The sequence below is a fragment of the Diabrotica virgifera genome, chromosome 4, assembly GCF_917563875.1.
Source record: "Diabrotica virgifera virgifera chromosome 4, PGI_DIABVI_V3a".
Taxonomy (NCBI): domain Eukaryota; kingdom Metazoa; phylum Arthropoda; class Insecta; order Coleoptera; family Chrysomelidae; genus Diabrotica; species Diabrotica virgifera.
In genome coordinates this window covers 3,145,098-3,164,760 of record NC_065446.1, presented here as the reverse complement: position 1 = coordinate 3,164,760, position 19,663 = coordinate 3,145,098, and the positions used below count along the sequence as shown (strand labels likewise).

General features: G+C 32.3%; 1 protein-coding gene across 1 annotated transcript in view; it reads left to right on the top strand.

Moving 5' to 3' along the window:
* LOC126882877 (rho-related GTP-binding protein RhoU-like) overlaps positions 1-16,207 on the top strand; it is a 185,718-nt gene extending 169,511 nt beyond the window's left edge. The window contains exon 3 of the mRNA XM_050647936.1: positions 6,724-16,207. Within this exon, the coding sequence (XP_050503893.1) occupies positions 6,724-7,119 (396 nt within the window). The 3' untranslated portion in view covers positions 7,120-16,207. The remainder of the gene's footprint in view (positions 1-6,723) is intronic.
* The last annotated feature ends 3,456 nt before the right edge of the window (positions 16,208-19,663 follow it).

The window sequence follows — 19,663 nt, the reverse complement described above, 5'->3', positions numbered from 1 at the left end:
ATACACTAAATAAGGATTAAAAATAAACATAAATAAAACGGAACATCTTGTAGTTGGAGCAAAACCAGAAAATATTCCAGTTGAAGACGGTATTATAAACAGCTGTAAAGAATATAAATATTTAGGAACTATTATTGCCGAAGATGGTAGCACAGAAAAGGATATCCATAAAAGAATAATTCAAGGACGAATAGCTATCCAAAAATTAAATTCTATATTATGGTCGAAAAATATCAGGATGACAACAAAAATAAATCTCTATCACATTATAGTAGAACCAATCACATATGGCGCAGAATGTTGGCAGATAACACAAAGAAACAGAGACAAACTGAAAGCAGTAGAAATGGACTTTCTGGAAAGAAGAAATGGAAAGATCGTGCAGAATCTCTCGATTAGACCACATAAGAAACGAAGTAGTTAAAGAATGAGCAAAGGTCAAGAGTAGCATTGATAACAGAATTGAATTCCGGCAACTGATTTGGTATGGACACGTAAAACGCATGAACAATGAACGATGGCCAAGAAAGATCTTAGACTATACTCCAACAACTAGACGAGACGAGGCAGACCTCGTAAATCTTGGAAACAAGGAATAATGGATGCCATGTGAAAAAGAAAAATAGAAGAAGAGGATAGACAAAATTGGAGATTAAAGTGCGGGAAGCAGCCAGAGCTGTAGGACCCCCGCTATATTTATAGTAAAAGCACTCTACAAGCATAATAAAGCAGCTATCAAAACGGGCAATAAAATGTGCAGTCCATTTAAGACAACAAAGGGTTACTCTAGGGCTACTCCAAACTCCCTACCCTGTTCAAAATATTCCGGAAAAAAACCCTGCAACCATGGAAAAGAAAGTGTGAAGGAATGGGCATACCAGTAAAGATCGAATATCTATATACCCTAAGTTTTGCTGGCGACCAAATAGTGATCGCACGAGATGAAGATGACCTCAGCGTTATGATAAGAAAACAGAAATATACAAAGAATGGAATAGAAATAAACTTAGAGAAAACTGAATACCTAACAACGAAGAATCCAGAAATACAACAGCTGAAAATAGAAAAGGTAAACAAATCAAAGGACAAGTATTTAGGTTTCATAATATCAAAGAAAGGAACAACTGAAGAAGATATAAAAAATAGACTAGGGCAAACAGGAAACTGCATATGGAAATTGAACCCAGTACTGTGTGATAAGAACATCAGTATAAAAACAAAAAAAGAAGAATATAACAGCATATCAAGAAGTATCCTGACTTTTGGATGTGAAAACTGGATAACAATAAGAAATCCAAAAACAAAATAAGAGATGGAATTTCTAAATAGAAGCTGCAGAGTAACAAGAAGATATAGATCAAATAACATAGATATTAAGAAAAGAATGGGAATGGACTCAGATAGAATAGACTACATAGAACAGATGAGATTAACCTGGAACGAACAGACCAAAATCGTTTGATAAACAGAATAACAGAGTGGAGCCCGATAGGAAAAAGAAAGGGAGAAGGGAGGCAGACCCTGAAGATCTTTCAGAGCTGAAGTGAATGAAGCAATGGAAAGAAGAAATCTACATAAAGGGGACTGGCAAAACAGAAAGAGCTGGAGAGAGCGGTAGAGTGAAGGAATACAGTGAAAACTGTGGAAATCCTTAGTATATGTTGTTATGATCTGCTTCTTATTAATTTTATATTAATTATTATTTATTTGATTAATTATTTAATTGTCGCAAATCATACATAAAAATGAATAAAAAATCTCAGAGTGCCTTTTTATACTATTAAAAAAAATCCAAATTATCTCACGTTATACTTATCTTCTCTCGTGGGTTCAGTATCTCTTAGTTGATCCTAATCGGGATAAAATAGGGAAAAGAAATAAAGCAAAATATTAAAATAAAAATACAGAATTGTCTTTTATTTATCAAAATCAATACTCTAAAATCTATCAAATCTAAAACCTGTGGACACAGATGTCCGAATGAAATTTTTACCACTTAAATTTATTATAGTTAAAAAAAACAATTTATCGGTTTGTTCCCGATGACTTTGGTAAAACAAACTAAACAAAACAAATTTATGTATTCGCAAGATTAGCTATACTTTTAGAAATATTGTAATTTTAATTCATATGCTTTTTACTCAAAAATTTAGTTTCCGAACATAAAAATATCTTTCACATAAGTTGACTGACCTTTTTCTTCACTCACTCTGATGTCTTCTCGTGACCCAAAAACAGCTCTCCCTCGTTGACTATGTCAAAGGCTACTCATCAAAGCCCTCTCCGTTCTCCAGCTTCAAAACTAGCAGCATACCAGCACCAATTCTCCAACAAGCCGGGCCTCTTTTGACACGTACTCGATTCAAACAAAACTCCAAAAATTCTCTGCTCTCCTTCTCACAATAATACAGAATCAAAGAGGTATTTCGTCTCAATTTGATCTGTCTCTCGTTCCACTTTTCAACACTATTCTCCACTATCAAACAGCCACTGGTATCTGCTAACTATCTATCCACGAAAACGTCGAACTGCTCCTCAGCGATGCCAAAAACATAATGACTTCTTTTTCAAACTCTCTCAATCATTCAAACCACTTTTGCCCTTCCAACTTGCCAAGAACCAGGAACAATCTTTTCCATTCGACAAACAACAGTCATTTTCAAAATTATTCCGACCATCCTTAATTACTTTCGGGGAAACTCTACAACATTTACTCGGGTTGAAACAAATATTAAAATTCCAAACTTTCTCTTAAACCACTCTTCTCGAAATTGATAATTACCATCTACCTGTGGATTCTATAGTTCCCGTAATACAATCTTTTTCATTTTAAAACTAAATACATCGTCCTTTTCACTTTAATTATTCACAAAAGTCTTTAATGGTTCATCGGAAAGCTCATTAGAAGAGAAATCTACTTACATCCAAACTAAATTCTAATAAATATTTACAGCTCAATATACAGGGTGTATCAAATTTATGTGCCCGCGTTATTTAAAAAAAAATTTAATTTAATTTTCATTTTGCCTTTGATTGATAAATTGAAAACACAATAATATGTATAAAACATCTAATTTAACTAATGCTAACATTTTAATGAATTATATTTCACTATTCTTTCGTTGGCAGGACGCTCATGAGTTTGGCGAAATGCTGTCGGCGGTTTCTTCATGAAAGATTTGCGGCTGTGTGAGCAAAAATAATAATTTTTAGGATGATTGCGTTTTGGAAAGTTATTGCGTATTATTTTAATCGTATTTAATATTGCTAAAGTTCTGGTTTCACGCTTTAACCGTTATAAGGTAAAAAGGAATTAATAAAATTCGATATTTATTGTTCATAATGACCGACTCAATGTTACTGAGATGCAAGATATTCAAATTGCCATAGGAAATTCCAGCGTATTAATTTTAAATAAAAGTGATATCGGTGAGATCTAAAGTAGGTACATTGTTCTTCATAAATTGGTTTACCATCCCGTACGAGAAGCCATAAGGCCACTTTTGGGCTCTCAAGGCAGTCTTAAGAGCTTTAATTCTTGAAGTCTAACTTATTCTAGTATTTAATCTAATTTACTGTTTTATGCAATCTAATTTACTAGTATAGTCGGTTCGCTAAACTCAGACGCAACTGGCTAGATATTTTAGTCGATAATTTTTTTGTTTTTTGCCAATTTTGCAAAAATTGGCAAAATTACTAACTATTTAGTGATTATTAACTATTTAGTAATTATTTTTTGACAATTTTACTAAAATTGGCAAAATTACCGACTAAAACATCTAGAAAGTTGCGTCTGAGTTTAGCGAACAGACTATATCAATTTGTGCATATTTACTTCGTTTTCTTATTTTTATTTTGAGCCCAATTTGGTTGTAGTAGCCCAGTAGTCTGATGCCGATGCCGTATTTTGGTTTGACACTACGTCGAATCTGCTTTAGCCTGAGCCTAATTTTGGATGCCAAGAAAAGTTAAGCTAAAACTTGATTTGAAGCAAATGCTCCTTTCTGTAAATAAAAAAAAGTAATCATTACTCACATCTTTTATACTTAGCCCAAAAATCAAATACATACAATTACATATGACCTTCATATATTGACATAAGCTATGCTTATCAAAATCGCAAAGATAATATAGAAATATTCACTAAATTTTCTTATCAGTGCATATAGATAGTCATAAAAATATCAAAACTAATTTTATTAACTTTTTATTTGTCAGATGACCTTAAAAATTAGCCATAAAGGAGAGGTATCTTTAAAGGTGTGGTTTGAAGAAAAATTATTGTATGAAAGTACAGTGTAGAACACTAGAAAGAACATAAACACAGAATTAAATTGGGTAAGTTAACTAACAGAGGTGGTGACACACCTTCTTCCGCGGCTGGTGAAAACAGATCTTCATAACTCATTTTCTAACGAGAAATGAATACAATAGTCAGAGTAGGCTTCCTAAGGCTAGGAAGATATTCAAATAAAAATATTACTGTTGAGTTGGTGTGTAGTCTAAAAGACTTCATCTAACGGGACTATCTTTCGGCGCTTTTTTTTAAGGGATTATCTTCTATATTTGCAAATAAAAAGCTACCGAAAACTTCAGTCAAAACAACTAGGTGGTAGTTTTGCTGGGGAATTATTTTATGGCAGCCCAGCGGTAATTTTTAAAAAGGTAATTACATGTAAACCTACAGTTAATTAGAAAGATTTTGGCAGGCTCAAAATAATTTCCTAAGAACTCTTAGAGAAATTAAAATCATTCACTGGGTGTTTTTTTTTAAGTTTAGTAACATAGCGAACATTTTGACAAGATATAGGCTATCGGAATTTTGACACTTTACACTCTGAATAAGACCTTGCATAGCGAATAGAGGCTCTCGTATACATGCGATCATAGGTAAAGGATCGTTTAAACACAGCGATAAATCAAACAACTTATCAAGGTCAATCGAGTTGTTGCAACTTATCATTGTGTGTAAACGGTGCATCGCACAACTTATCAAAGTTGGAGTTGGGTTGAAGGTGGTATCGCATTGAATCGCAGCGTCTAAACAGCGTTTCAACTTGTCATCACAACTAGTTGCTGTGACTTGTCGTTGTGTTTAAACGACGCTTAACTTGAGTCCCATATACCTGAATTAAGAAGGGTCAAAATATTTAGATGGTCGAATTGAGTCCCGGGCATCGTAATCCTTCTAATTACCTTTTAATAGCTTTCTAATTTGTAAGTACGTTCTAATTTGTACTTAAGCATATTTAGAAATATTGTTATTACCTGGAATAACAATAGAGGAATGAAATAGAGGAATCAAATATAAAAAAGCAATATCCTACAAAATATTTAGTATGGTGCGATCTATCTGTATACGGTGCGGTGTTAAGTTGATTGCCAAAATGAGTTCAGTGAAAATTGTTCTTAGTGAAAAAGGAAAACTATTGATTGTGTTAAATTGCTTCAAATATCGTTTTCACAAATCTTTAAAGAATAACGACGCGTTGGATGTGTTGTGCGCAGACGAGAGAAAAATGTAAAGCATTTTTAAAAACCCAAGGTGACAACGTAGTGACGGAAATTCGGGATGAACATAACCATAGCGAATTAAACGAAGATGCACTTAACCGTCAAATGTTAAGTAACTCCTTAAAACGAAAGGCCGTAGAAGACATCGGTGAAAGACCTATGAAAATTTTGCAAAAGGAATTACGAAATGGAGATATTAGTACCTTGACTACCAAAGACGTGGCATTGGTTCGAAAAAATATGTATAACCGAGTGGTAAAAAAGACTTTGAAAAGTCCTAATAAAAAATTTTCATTCTTGACTTATACTCTTAATACATAGCACTCCAGAATTATGTCTCAGAATCGGCTAAGTTTCCGCCAGAAATATGGGCGGAGATGTCAAGCAGTTTACAACGGACGACGAACGCATGTGAGAGTTTTCATTCCAGGTTTAACTCGTCATTTTATTTTGCTCATCCTCATATTTTTCAATTTTTAACAGTTTTAATAGACTTTCAAAGTGAAACGTATGTTAAAATTAGAAGTGTACAAAAAAAAGTAAAAAAAATTTATTCTGCACAAACCCTTACATCAAAAAAATTTGTAGATGAACAAATTTTAAAATTAAATAATAGATTAATATCAAAATTTGATTACCTCAAAAGTGTAGGTGAAAAATTTAGAATAGTTAAATAAATGAATTAGCATGTAGTTCTAGCTTATATTGCTTTTTGTAAATATTGTAGGTATACATTTTTTTAATAAAATTATATGCTCTAAAATAAATTATTGTTTCATAATTCCTAGAAATCATTACGTACACCGACTAAGCCCCAGGTAGACACGGGACTCAATTTACCCATCTTTGGGACTCAACTCGGCTATTAGAAATACGGATTATAAATTCTGGGACTCAACTAGGTTACTCCGCCTAAAGCATCGTGCAATCCAAATTGGGTCGGTGACACTTAGTTTTTACAGTTTTCTTATAACAACGAGAAGAAGTCTTAGATTCTAAAATCTAAAATTTCTATCGTTGGAACCAAGATTTTGGTGACACCCTGAATTCGTGCCTTCTAAAATTTGCAAGGCAAATTTGAAACGTGCGAAAGAGGATGGCCGTTGCCTCTGAAACCGAATGAAATATTAACTTTCTTTCATTATCATTTTATTTTTCTTATAGTTTACTGTATGTATGAAACACTAATCACCATTTTTTTCATTTTAGGATGAACTCGATCCACTTCGGCACTTATGCTACCCAGGCACCGATGTTTTTATGTTATGTTTCTCAATTGTTAAGCCTCACTCGTTCTTCTCCGCATGTTCTCGATGGGCCGACGAACTCACCAAGCAGGAAGCTGCCGTAGTCCTTGTTGGAACTCAAGCAGATCTTAAGGCTAATGTAGAAGTCCTAAATAGGCTTAGACTGTACGGTCAAAGGCCTGTGATGCAATCTGAAGCCAGAGGTTTAGCTGAAAGGTTAAATGCACCTTATATTGAAACATCGGCGCTAGCTTGTACACAGTTGAAAGAAGCCTTCGATACTGCCATTGTGATAGCTTTGGATAGACAGAAACGGAAAACGAGACCTTGGAGGAAGCTACTGTGTTGTATCCCGTGATTTTTACGTTTTTGAGGAAGTAAATTTCGTTTTTGTAAATAGTCTAAAAACATCTCAGAACGGTTATTGTGTTTAGAATTGATAAAACTTATAACCAAAATCTCCGATTATTAGTTAATTTATAATATTTTAGCTATAATCTTTGGTAAGTAAGTCCAGAAATACATTCGTGAAATAGAACAAAATATGGTTACTAAGCAATATCAAGCATTTTCTTGGTTATAAGGCAATAGTAAATAAGTAATTAGACTTCGTAAGTCCTAGGGTTTCACCCAAAGTAATCGAAAGTAGAACTGGAAGTCGATATTTGAACTCTTCGTGTAACTTTGCGTCGATTGATATACGATTTCACTAACTTTGAGTCATTTTAACTAAACTTTGGGTCATAATTGTTTAAACAGAAATGACTTGAAATCCGGAACAAAAGATTCAAACTCGACTTTTCAATAAGCTTCGTTTGATGTGTAACATGTAGATACTTTTTCTGCGATTATAACATGGCACTTCCGGTTATAACTTTTTAACCGGAAATAATATAAAAACCAAAAGTATACATTTGTTCTCATCTTGCTAAGGCACGTCGAATCATATATCGCTTATACTATTTCGGTGACTATAAAACAGTACTTCCGGTCATATTTCATACCGTTAGAACCATCCTTGGATTATAAGCTTTTATTCAACACCTCATTTGTCATTCTACCTAGTATAATGACTGGGAAGTTGAGTTTACCGACGAACAGACAGACGGGCGGACAGACGGACGTGGATAATTCAATGTTTTCACATTTTTTTAAAATTGGATAAAAACAATATGTCTTAATTATTGACAGAGTCATTTTAGGAACAACTCGAGTTTCTTATGTGCTGTTATTCTTTTTTCTGTTGATAGTGTTGATACTATAGACTCGTGCTATTGTTATTAACGTTATTCGGTGCTTCTCTTTTGGTATAAGTATCGTCGTGATAATGGCTCGTATATAGAAGTGAGCATGTAATTTATACTCCAAATGTTGGAGACATACTCCACTCTAAAGTTTAAAAATTAAATAGAGAGTATCTACTCTTATGCACTGTGAGTAAAAACTCATCACATCAACATATTTTTATTCATATGAAATGGAGTATAAAGTTATACTTTATGCTCATTCTCATGATAACATACTCGGAGTTTATACTCCGTTTTTATTCATACCAGCAATTATCTCTCCAGGTCATATATTATTAAGGTTGCGTCCATCCACAAAATGTTTGCGATTATTCTGTAATAATCCTTTTCCAAGTTATTTTCAGCTATTCTTTCTTTACTGCACTATACTGATAAAGACCAGTTATTGTCAGAATTGTTGCAATTGTAGCTTTCCGTGTTTGTTTCATACTTTTTTGATCTTATTTTTTTTAGCTTTAATACAAGCTAAAATATAAATGCGTATTAGAAAGAGGTTTTGTATATTATTTAACAACATACATATAACTATACCTATGTTATAAAATCACCTTTATCATTCTCAAATTTTCCTTTATTTTTTCTATGGATCTTATCACCTTGATGGTACTTTTAGTTGTTTTGTTTAATTAGTTCAAAATATCTCATTTATAGGAGTTTTAGATAACTGTCGAGACATGACGCATAATGACGCAAAAACGCTTTTTTATACGAATTTTATTCCTTGTTTTAAAAAGGTAGATAGATATTTTTATTTGCATATGTCAATAACCTTTGCTTAGAATATTTTTGTTTGATGTTTTTTGTCACTAATTTAATTTTTTGTTGTTTTTTTTTGGTAACTTCAGTTTTTGATTTATCTAATAGCATAATTGTTGCAATTGTAGCTTTCCGTGTTTGTTTCACACTTTTTTGATCTTTTTTTTGGCTTCAATACAAGCTAAAATATAAATCCTTATTAGAACGAGGTTTTGTATATTTAATAACATACGTATAATATTATGTTATAAAATCATATACCTATGTTTATAAATAATCATTTCGTTGTAAAATGATACAAGAGCCTTCTTATTCTAATGAAACAAGAGCCTTCAAACCTGTATGGAGACCATTTTTCGTTGGAATTTTACCGCGATGAACAGGCGAAAAGTGAGATGCAACTTTTAGATCTCTCTCAGCCTTCTTTGCTCCGGCAATTCATTGGTTTGCAAATTTTAGAAACCACGAAAGTGTTACCAGAAAATTGGTTTCAATAAAGTTTAATTTTTGATATTATTTTAATTTTATTAAAAATAAAACTTTCGCTTGTCTTAACCAGATGTCGCCACGACATCCATACCATCATGTTATTTTCGTGTGAATCTATACTCGCAGCCCGATTTTTAGTTTGTTCAGAGATAATCAAATATGCTCTCTCTGATAATAACCTAATAAGATTTGAAACCGGTTAGGGTGGTTACGATGCTCTCTGAACTAACTGAAAAATAAAACAGCTCCTATTTCGTTTTACAACCAAACTGTTATTTATTCTTAACAATGCTTTATTAAAAAACATGATTATGTACCTACTGTTCTGTTAAACCGGGTAAGTATTTTATTCTATCAGCCTTGCGACATCCAATATTGGATGTAGGCCTCCCCTTCGCTCCTCTATATTTCTCTATCTTGAGCCATGTGCATCCATTTTGAGCCAAATTCTCTTTTCTTCATGTACCATGTCCTTTCAGAACGTTGGTTACCATCATAGTTATCTTAATTTTATTCACTGCCACCCTAAATAGCATGCTTGTATCAACACCATACCAATCTCGCAAGTTCTTCAACCATGAGGTTCTTCTTCGTCCTGCGGACTGCGTTTGCCTGCTATTTTTCCTTGCATGATATTTTGTAGCAACCTATATTTGGGGCCTCTCATTACATGTCCGAAATACTCCAGCTTTCTCTGCTTGATGCTTTTTATGATCTCAGTGGTCTTGCTGAGACGTTCTAGTATTGTATAGTTTCGAATCTTCTCCACCCAGGAAACTTTTTAAAATTCTTCTATAGCACCACATTTCGAAAGCCGAAAGGCGATTTAGATCGATTTTATTCACAGTCCAGGCCTCGACACCATAAAGTAAGACCGAGAACACGTAGCAGCGAAGTAGGCGGATCCTCAATGCCAATTTTAGGTCTCTGTTACATAACACCTTGGACATCCTTCTAAAAGCGGCTCTAGCCTGCTCTATCTTAGATCTAATTTCGCCGTGACTTTCTGCGTTACAATTTAATTGCTGTCCAAGGTAAACGATTTTATCAACTTGCTCAAGTTTGGTATTATTTACATATATAGACGGTTTTATATGCTGTTGTTTACTTATTACGAGCACTTTGGTTTTCCGTATGTTCAGATCCAGACCTGCCTCCCTACAACTCTCAACGACACTATCAAGTAGTGTTTGCAGATCTTCTTGACTAGAAGCTAGGAGTACTGTATCGTCCACATATCGCAAATTATTGATGACTTAACCGTTCACAAGTATTTCTTCTTGTTTTTCAGAAAGTGCTTTTCTGAAAATTCTTTCGGAGTAAACGTTGAAAAGCAGGGTTGACAAGAGGCATCCCTGCCGTACTCCTCTGTTAATATTAAGAGCCTGTGATTCCACACCATCTACTAAAACTGATGTTGTTTGATTCCAATATAAATTTGCAATTATTCGAACATCTCTGCCGTCCAAGCCAATGTCTTTTAGAGCTTCGATCAATATAGAGTGCTTAACACGATCAAATGCCTTTTGGAAGTCAATAAAACAACAGTATATGTCTGCAGTATAATATGTCTACCAAAATTATGAGCCAAATTAGTAACAATTTTTAGTGTAAATGATATACCTACATTGAAAGTAAATGTATTAGCTAAACCTATAATGTAATTCCATCGCAGTACCACTTAATTTAAAAACAATGGTTTTCCTGTCAACTAAGGAACTAAGGAAGTACGCACAAACAGTATTAATTTCACTAGCTTCGCTTGCTACATAAAAATGGCAAGTATTGCATGAAAACAATTTATTTACTTAGCGGCCATATTTTTTTCGAAGTACCGAATGCCGTGTTATTTATTTCTATTTAGTAAATAACGCTATAGCAATTGTAGGCTGTAAAATATTTGTAGTCTCTCTTTATTTTTAGTTTTTAGTATCTGACTGAAATCCTTCCATGTATTGTGTTATTTATTCTAAGAAATTTGACTGTGCTCATCTATACCCTATTCCACGAATATACGACTGTTTTGGATTATCGCGACAACGAATATTTTACCAAAAAATATAGACGTGAGTATTATATTCGTTGGAGAGTATTATATTCGTTGATTTTACTTTGAAAACTATGAAGAACGAAAGTAAATTGCAAAGTACATTGTTGCTTATTGGAATAATTATCATTAGAGCAATTTACTTTCATACTTCTTATGTTGGACACTAAAATATTCGTTGTAGCGATAATCCAAAACAGTCGTATATTCGTGGAATAGATAATAAATAATATTGTAATAGAAGATACAGTTCGTGGAAACTGTTTGTAAACTGTTTATGGAGTTGGTGGTTACTTGATGCAAATTCATGTTTAATAATGTAACATAAACAAGACACTGTTTTTAATTTTCAAAGAATATAATATGAGTCAACTTGACAACTTGACATAGGTACAAGCTTCTTCAGAAGAACGAAGAATGATAATAATTTATAAACGAATGAATTGTAATCTAAACATTTGCTACAGGGATTTTCCCATTGATTTTGTTTTAAATATTTGTATTTAAAAGAGAGGCTTTTTTCATTATAACTACACTCTTTAATCCTATAAAACTACTTTATAGGCCATACTTTCTACCATATTGGTTAGATTGTTGCCGGCCTCCTGATATATAATCTACTAGGTATAAAAAAATCTTTATGTCACCAATTTATTTAATTTTTGATAAATAATTACTTTCCTAAAATTTTAATTGAAAATTGCAGATTTTTTTTGGAAAACTCGGATTTTCCGAGTAAAATTTTTGTTGAAGGAAATCGGAAAAAAATAACATTGTGCAGAACTAAAATGCGGGGAATTTTTATTTGAGTGTTTTTGGTTTAAAGGAAAAATCTTAGGAGTTACAGAGCACTAATTGAAAAAAAAAAGAAGATTTGGGAGTGCTAATTTGTTTGTAAATAATATAACACATTTACTTGGTAGTCAGCGTTGGCCTAAGATAGTTGATTAAGTTTCCTGGTAGGGCTTCACCATGTTCCCGGAGGTTATATCTTGTAACATCGGCGTTTAGCCTGTTTAATACTACTTTTAAATAATGTAAATCGAATTATAAATTCAACCATTGTTTAATACTACTTTTAAATAATGTAAATCGAATTATAAATTCAACCATTGTTTGGTTCTGGGGCTATTTAGCAAGTATTCAAATTCACTGATGATGGACCGATAGGTCTGAAAACGTTCTGAATTGGACACATTTTATTCAATCCATTGGGATTTTTAAAACTTTTAATAAATATACCAATTACATAGAAGTAGTTTTTACTTCATGTTAGAGTTTTTTATTATAACACACTTTCTGCGGACTTGTCATACCCCATATTACTATGCAATCTTAAGATTCGATTTTAGCAATAAAATAGCTGGTAAATAACTTTTCCCAAAATAACATTTTTTCGATAATTTGCCCAGACTTTCAACAAAGGTTGTGGTGGTTGCATAGCCAATAAATCTAATAAACAGGAGGACCAGCCCAAATTCTGAGCAGTGTCAAAATGATAACGTTAATATCCCCAGTGGGAACTAATATCGAAATGAATAAGAATCGCTATAAATTGCACCTGTCATGGCGGAGTCGAAATTAAATTGCGACATCGAAATGAATTAGAATCAGGCCCCTGATGAGCAGTACCAAAGGCTTTTGTATCGAATTTCCATAAAACTACTGTAGATGAGTCCCTTCCTGGGCACCATGTGTCTCGGAGACCATTGACAACTTAATATTCGTGTTCAGCGATCCCAAAACTATCCCAGTAACGAGTTTGCAGTAATTTTGTATAGAATTTCTAAAAAACTCCAGTAGGTGATGCCTGATCATGATATTCGTGATCAGCGATCCCAAAACCTCCTAATTTTCACTGATACCATCGCCACTTATGATATTACTTATTATTTGTGATCGGCGTCCCCAAAAACCTCCGAATAGTGAGTTTTCACTGATTTTGGATCGAATTTCCGTAAAACTTCCGACGAGGCCCATTATGACCACCAGATGCCTAGGATACAATCATCGTCATGATAGTCGTTCAACGAACCCAAAACTCCCACACATTTTGAGTTTAAACACATTTCTTTCAATTATTTCCTAATTACAAAAGTATCATTATTCATCACTTCGAAATGACTTTGGAACATGCATTTTCCTTGTTCACTAATGCGATTTTTCATTTCGTCATCATCGTTTTTATTCACAAAGTTTCTTAGGGTCTTACGAATCGAATGCAAAAAGTTTCATTAAAGATTCATCCAACTGCAAAAATAAATATCTGTGGCAAAAAGTTTATCTAATGCCATTCCCTCTTTGTGAACACACACACAACTGCAAAAATTTCGTAGATTTGTTGCTTCATTTCCTTGCCTGTTTATAATGTTTTTGTTTACACCTTATTCACCTGAAGTTTATAGACTCATTCTGTCAGTTGCTGTTTTTGTTTTCGTAATTCATTGTAAACAATTTGAGAAAAATGGTAATCTTTATTTCAATTTTACTATCAAAAATTGTTTGTTAAACAGTTTAAATCTATTATAGTATTATACAGAGCCAGTCAATTAATAATTATAGTGTATGTAAACAGTTACTTCCATTTTGTGATAAAAAAATGATTAGCAGCAATCTTTGAATTAATGTAAAAATATCATTGTTTTAAAATTATTTTACACTAATCAATCAACTGACTAATGACCACACTGACTAATTTAACGAAAACAGTGATTCAGGTCGAAGTGTTTATATTTCTCACGAACAAAATCCGTGAGGTGATAATGGAACAAAAACATGTGTTGGTTTAATTATTATGTACTTTATAAAATTGAAATATTCTTAAATCCTGAACATTGTTACGACTCTTTATTGTATTTATATCAATAAGACTAAAGGCACAAACATTTTTGTCTGACCCGATGCAACGCGGTGCAATGCAGCCCGATGCCACGAATATAGTTGTTCCATTTTATCTTTGCCCATGCGCCATGATTCATTTTCAAGTAAATTAAATCAAAACATAAAGTGAAACGTACGTCGATGTGTATAGCATATTAGTATACAGTATACACAATGTACATATATACACATCGACGTACCTTTCACTTTATGTTTTGACTTAATTTGTTTGAAAATTAATCGTGACGCATGGGCAAAGATAAAATGGAACAACTATATCTGGCATACAGTTTTACATGTATGTAAGTGGTTATAGTACGGGATCCGAATAGGAGGTAGAAATGTATCCATATGCTTGCCGGATGAAACATTTTTTTTTTATTAAATTTCATACATAGACAAACACGACCAGCATAGGTTGCCTATCAAAATCGTGTCATAGCCCTTAAGGGGGGGCGGTAGGGGTTGAAATCAATATTTCAAGCACATTTTTTATTTGGTAGTTTAAAGATCTCTTTTGGTTCAATCCTCAGTTGGCCAGCGAATTCTTTTCTCATATAACTTAACACATTGCAAGGACATATGATGTGTAGGGCAGTATCTTTTCCAATTTCGCATTTTCTTCCCCATGGCTTATGCATCTTACCTATGGTGTATATGTGTTTTCTTAAACAACAATGTTCAATCACCGTTTCGGTGGTGATCGTTTTGATCTCTCATTTATTGAGGTTCATCAAATTGTTCGAGAGTTTTTTAATAATATTCTTGATTATTTTCTTTTGAATTTGTCCTTGAGTGGCAACTCTTTTAATGATTCCTTCTCAGCCACTTCTGAACCTTGTTCCTTGCAGCATTTTTGCTGAAGCCACACAACGGTTCTGAATCTACAAAGGTTTCTCGAGCCTTGTTTTGCCAATAAATCTTTTCTTTCATTCCCATGCACTCCTTCATGACGTGGCATCCATATTGAACACACTTTATTTTTTGCCAGATTGTTGAGAATATCTTTGCAGATCCTCAACAGTTTTTTTGATTTGGTGAGAGAGTTCTTTACAACCAGATTAGCAGCATAACTATATGTATAAATGTTGATTCTCTTTGCTTTGGCGCCAGCATTCAGTAATTCGTCAATACAGGCCACCAAAACTAAAACTTCAACCTGGAACACAGTTGCCACACAGTTGTTACACAGATGTCCTATTTTCCTAAGAAATAAAAGTACTAAGCTGTTACAATAGGTTTGTTCCAGCATGAACTTTTGGACGGCCCAAAAACCGTCACGAAACTACTTGTACCGTTTGTTGTGCGCATGTTCGTAATTGTATCGCCCAGTTATCGTCCCATGACGGTAATCATATATTTGTCATTTTTGTTGGTGACAGCTTGTGTGCTTTTAGTCGATCAAAGGCTCAAAAAATTTAAAGAATTAAATCCTAGTGCTCAAGTCAGTCCAACCAGCACATTATGCATTTGCCCGATTACTGAAATGATCATCACGAAACCGTCACCGAAAGATCACAATTCTTGTTGGAACAGTGGGAAGGACGATCCGATGACGATCATATTTTTGTTGGAACGGATTTTCTTTACTGCGCAGGATCGTTACCGTTTCCTGACGGTTCTCGGTCGTGTTGGAACAAACCTAATATAAACAGTTGGTGTACAATGTTTGTTTTTCCTGATTAGTCTTCGAAAGATTTTAAAACAATGGTATTTTTATTAAGATCTTGTAGAAAAATTAATGTAATTGTTATTGTAGACTTGAGAACATCATGCTGATATTTTAAGACCTGTAACTGTGTAAGTCTCTAACTAAATACACAAGATTAAAAACTCTGGATAACAATACCGAAATAAAGTATTTCTGTATTATTTTGCTTTGTAATAAAATATCAGTAATGTTTTATATACTCTTTTATACATAATGTAATTTTTAAATATTTCTTAATAAATATTTAAAATAAGAAGTGTCTTTTTTATTTTAATATACAGGGTGAGTTTTTAGTGCGGGATCGGTCGGTAATTCCATTACGGTATAGAATATCGAAAAAAATTATTTAGAAAAAATGTAGACAATGATATTCTCTACGCTTCGAAAATATGTCCATTTCTACAGGGTAATCAATAACAGCGTGGTATATCAAACATATAATTTTTTAAATGGGACACCCTATATATTTTTTCATATTTATATTCCCCTCATAATTCTTGTTCATATAATATAGGGTTTTGCATTACTATACAGAGTATTTAACAAGTTATGACCATTTTTATTTCGAAATCCCTATGAGATTAACACCCTGTATATAAAGAAGTAATTCATAGACAATAATTTGTTTTATGTAGTAAGATAAACAATATACTGTAGTTTTTAAATTAAGTCCAATTGAAATCATTGACGAATGTTTGTATACAGGGTGAACTACAAAACCAAATTACCATTTTCTCTATTTTTTTAAATGGATCACCCTATATTTTATTTTTCAAAAATATTGTATTTATTATACTCTTTCATTTTTATATAGTATTCCCTATATCTAAACTTATTACTTTCGGAGATATTTTTAGTTTTCTTCAACTTTCGGGAATACATTCAATTTTTCTAGTAGAAATAAGTTGGTATTGAATGATAATTAAACAAAATTATTTTTACTTAATAAATAACTAACACAAAATATAAACCATAGCAATATGCAATGAATGTATCAATAAATGTGATATTAAGGAATTATCATATTTCCCTAATATACAAGAATCATACAATTCCTACAAAAAAATATAGGTATCTTGTGTATAATAAAATTACAAGATTATTTTTATTTAATAAACAACTCACACAAAACATAAATCAAAACAACATACAACTAATTTAATAGTTTTTAGATTATTATATCAACAGCATTCTAAGCCAAGAAGTTTTTAGTAACACATTCCTAATTGCAGATTGTGACCCGCAGTTATTAATAATATAATTTTCATATTAAATTTCATTAATATGCATCAAGAAATCCCTACTTTGTTAACACTCAAACTAGGCGATCTATAAATGTTTAAGGTGATATTGTTAGAGATTATGTGATTGGTCCACAGTTTTTGACGGTTGAGGTTTTTATACGACGGTGCTCCAGTTCTTCCAAAATTGATTTTTTTCAAGTAAGGCTATATAAAAAACCTTGTATACCAAAAGCATCCAACAACGCTTGATGATATGAAAAATAGAATAAAAGAAGCTTTTAATAATATTGACTTACAAAAATGTTAGAAATGTGGCTCGTTCATTTGAATATCGGTTACAAAATTGCATAGACGTTGAAAGTGGTCATTTTCAACATTTACTTTAGACTTATATCCTTAACATCACATTAATTGGTACATTCATTAAATTTTGTTATGGTTTATTATTTTTTTGTTAGTTATTTATTGAATGAAAATATTTGTTATATTATTACATAATACTTATTTGTTAAGTTATTTATATTTATAAGAATTGAATGTATTCCCGGTAAATGAAGAAAACTAAAAATATCCCAGAAACTAATAAGTTTAGGTATATGAGATGCTATATAAAAATGGAAGAGATATAATCCTAAATACAATATTTAAAAAAAAATAAAATATAGGGTGATCTATTAAAAAAAATTGAGAAAATCGTAATTTTGTTTTGTAGTTTAAAAGTACTTATAAAAATGAATGTTCTACTAAAACATTCTTGGCTTAGAATGCTGTTGATATACCAATCTAAAAACTGTTACCTACGTTAGTTGTATATTGTTTTGATTTATGTTTCATGTAAGTTATTTATTGAATAAAAATAATGTTGTTATATTATTATATACAATACAAAGTTTTTTTTGTAGGAATTTTACACTTCTTGTATATTAGGGAAATATGATGATTTCTTAATATCACATTTATTGGTATATTCACTGCATATTGCTATGGTTTATATTTTGTGTTAGTTATTTATCTAATAAAAATAATTTTGTTTAATTATCACTCAATACTAACATATTTCTACTAGAAAAATTGAATGTATTCCCGAAATTTGAAGGAAACTAAAAATATCTCGGAAAGTAATCAGTTTAGATATAGATATGCTATATAAAAATGAAAGAGTATATTAAATACAATAATTTTGAAAAATAAAATATAGGGTGATCCATTTAGAAAAATAGAGAAAATCGTAATTGGGTTTTGTAGTTCACCCTGTATACAAATATTCGTCAATGATGTGAATTGGACTTAATTTAAAAACTACAGTATATTGTTTATCTTATTACATAAAACAAATTATTGTCTACGAATTACTTCTTTATATACAGGGTGTTAATCTCATAGTGATTTCGAAATAAAAATGGCCATAACTTGTTAAATACTCTGTATAGTAATGCAAAACCATATATTATATGAACACGAATTATGAGGGGAATATGAATATGAAAAAATATATAGGGTGTCCCATTTAAAAAATTATATGTTTGATATACCACGCAGTTACTGATCACCCTGTAGAAATTGACATATTTTCCAAGCGTGGAGAATATCATTGCCTACATTTTTTTTTAAATAACTTTTCTGGATATTTTATACCATAATGGAGTTATCGACCGATCCCGCACTAAAAACTCACCCTGTATATCTACTAAGGATACACGACTAAAAGAACAGTGTGCGGAAATACAGCTGTTGCAATCAATAAACAGGATTCATTCAGTATACACAAAAAAGTTAAAGAAGCTGCAGGCTTATACAAGCCTAGAAGAGTTTGATGTTTTGCAGATAAACGACTGTTAACTGTGAAAGACAAACTAGACACTTGGAAAAATATGTGGAAGTAACTTTTGGAGATAAAAGGCAGAATACCATTGAAGACATTAGAGAGATATCGAAACCGTCGTTTGGTAATAAAAGATCCTTTATTTTGACACTTTTGACATATAAGCATGGTTATTAGAGAGATATCGAAACCCTACTTAACATCGTCCTTTAATAAAAGATCCTTTATTTTGACATAAATAACCATGCTTATATGTCAAAAGTGTCAAAATAAAGGATCTTTTATTACCAAACGACGGTTTCGATATCTCTCTATTTATGTCAAAATAAAGGATCTTTTATTAAAGGACGATGTTAATAGTGTAGGAAACAGAGGTTGAACCTTGCAAAATGGACACAAGTCCGGTTTCATTTTTTTTCTGGTATATCAAGGGGTGCTTATTATAAGACTAACTTTTTCTGAAAAAATTTCGCCCCGCAACCCCCCTTTTCACCCCTTTAAAGGGGGTAATTTATGGTTTTTGCAGAACGTAGCCCTTCCTGTAGCTTTTACAAAAAAATTTCTTTTATAGAAATATGAAGAGGACTATATTTTCTACGATTTATTTCCGACAGCATCTCTCTATCATCCACCGTTTAGCAAGGGT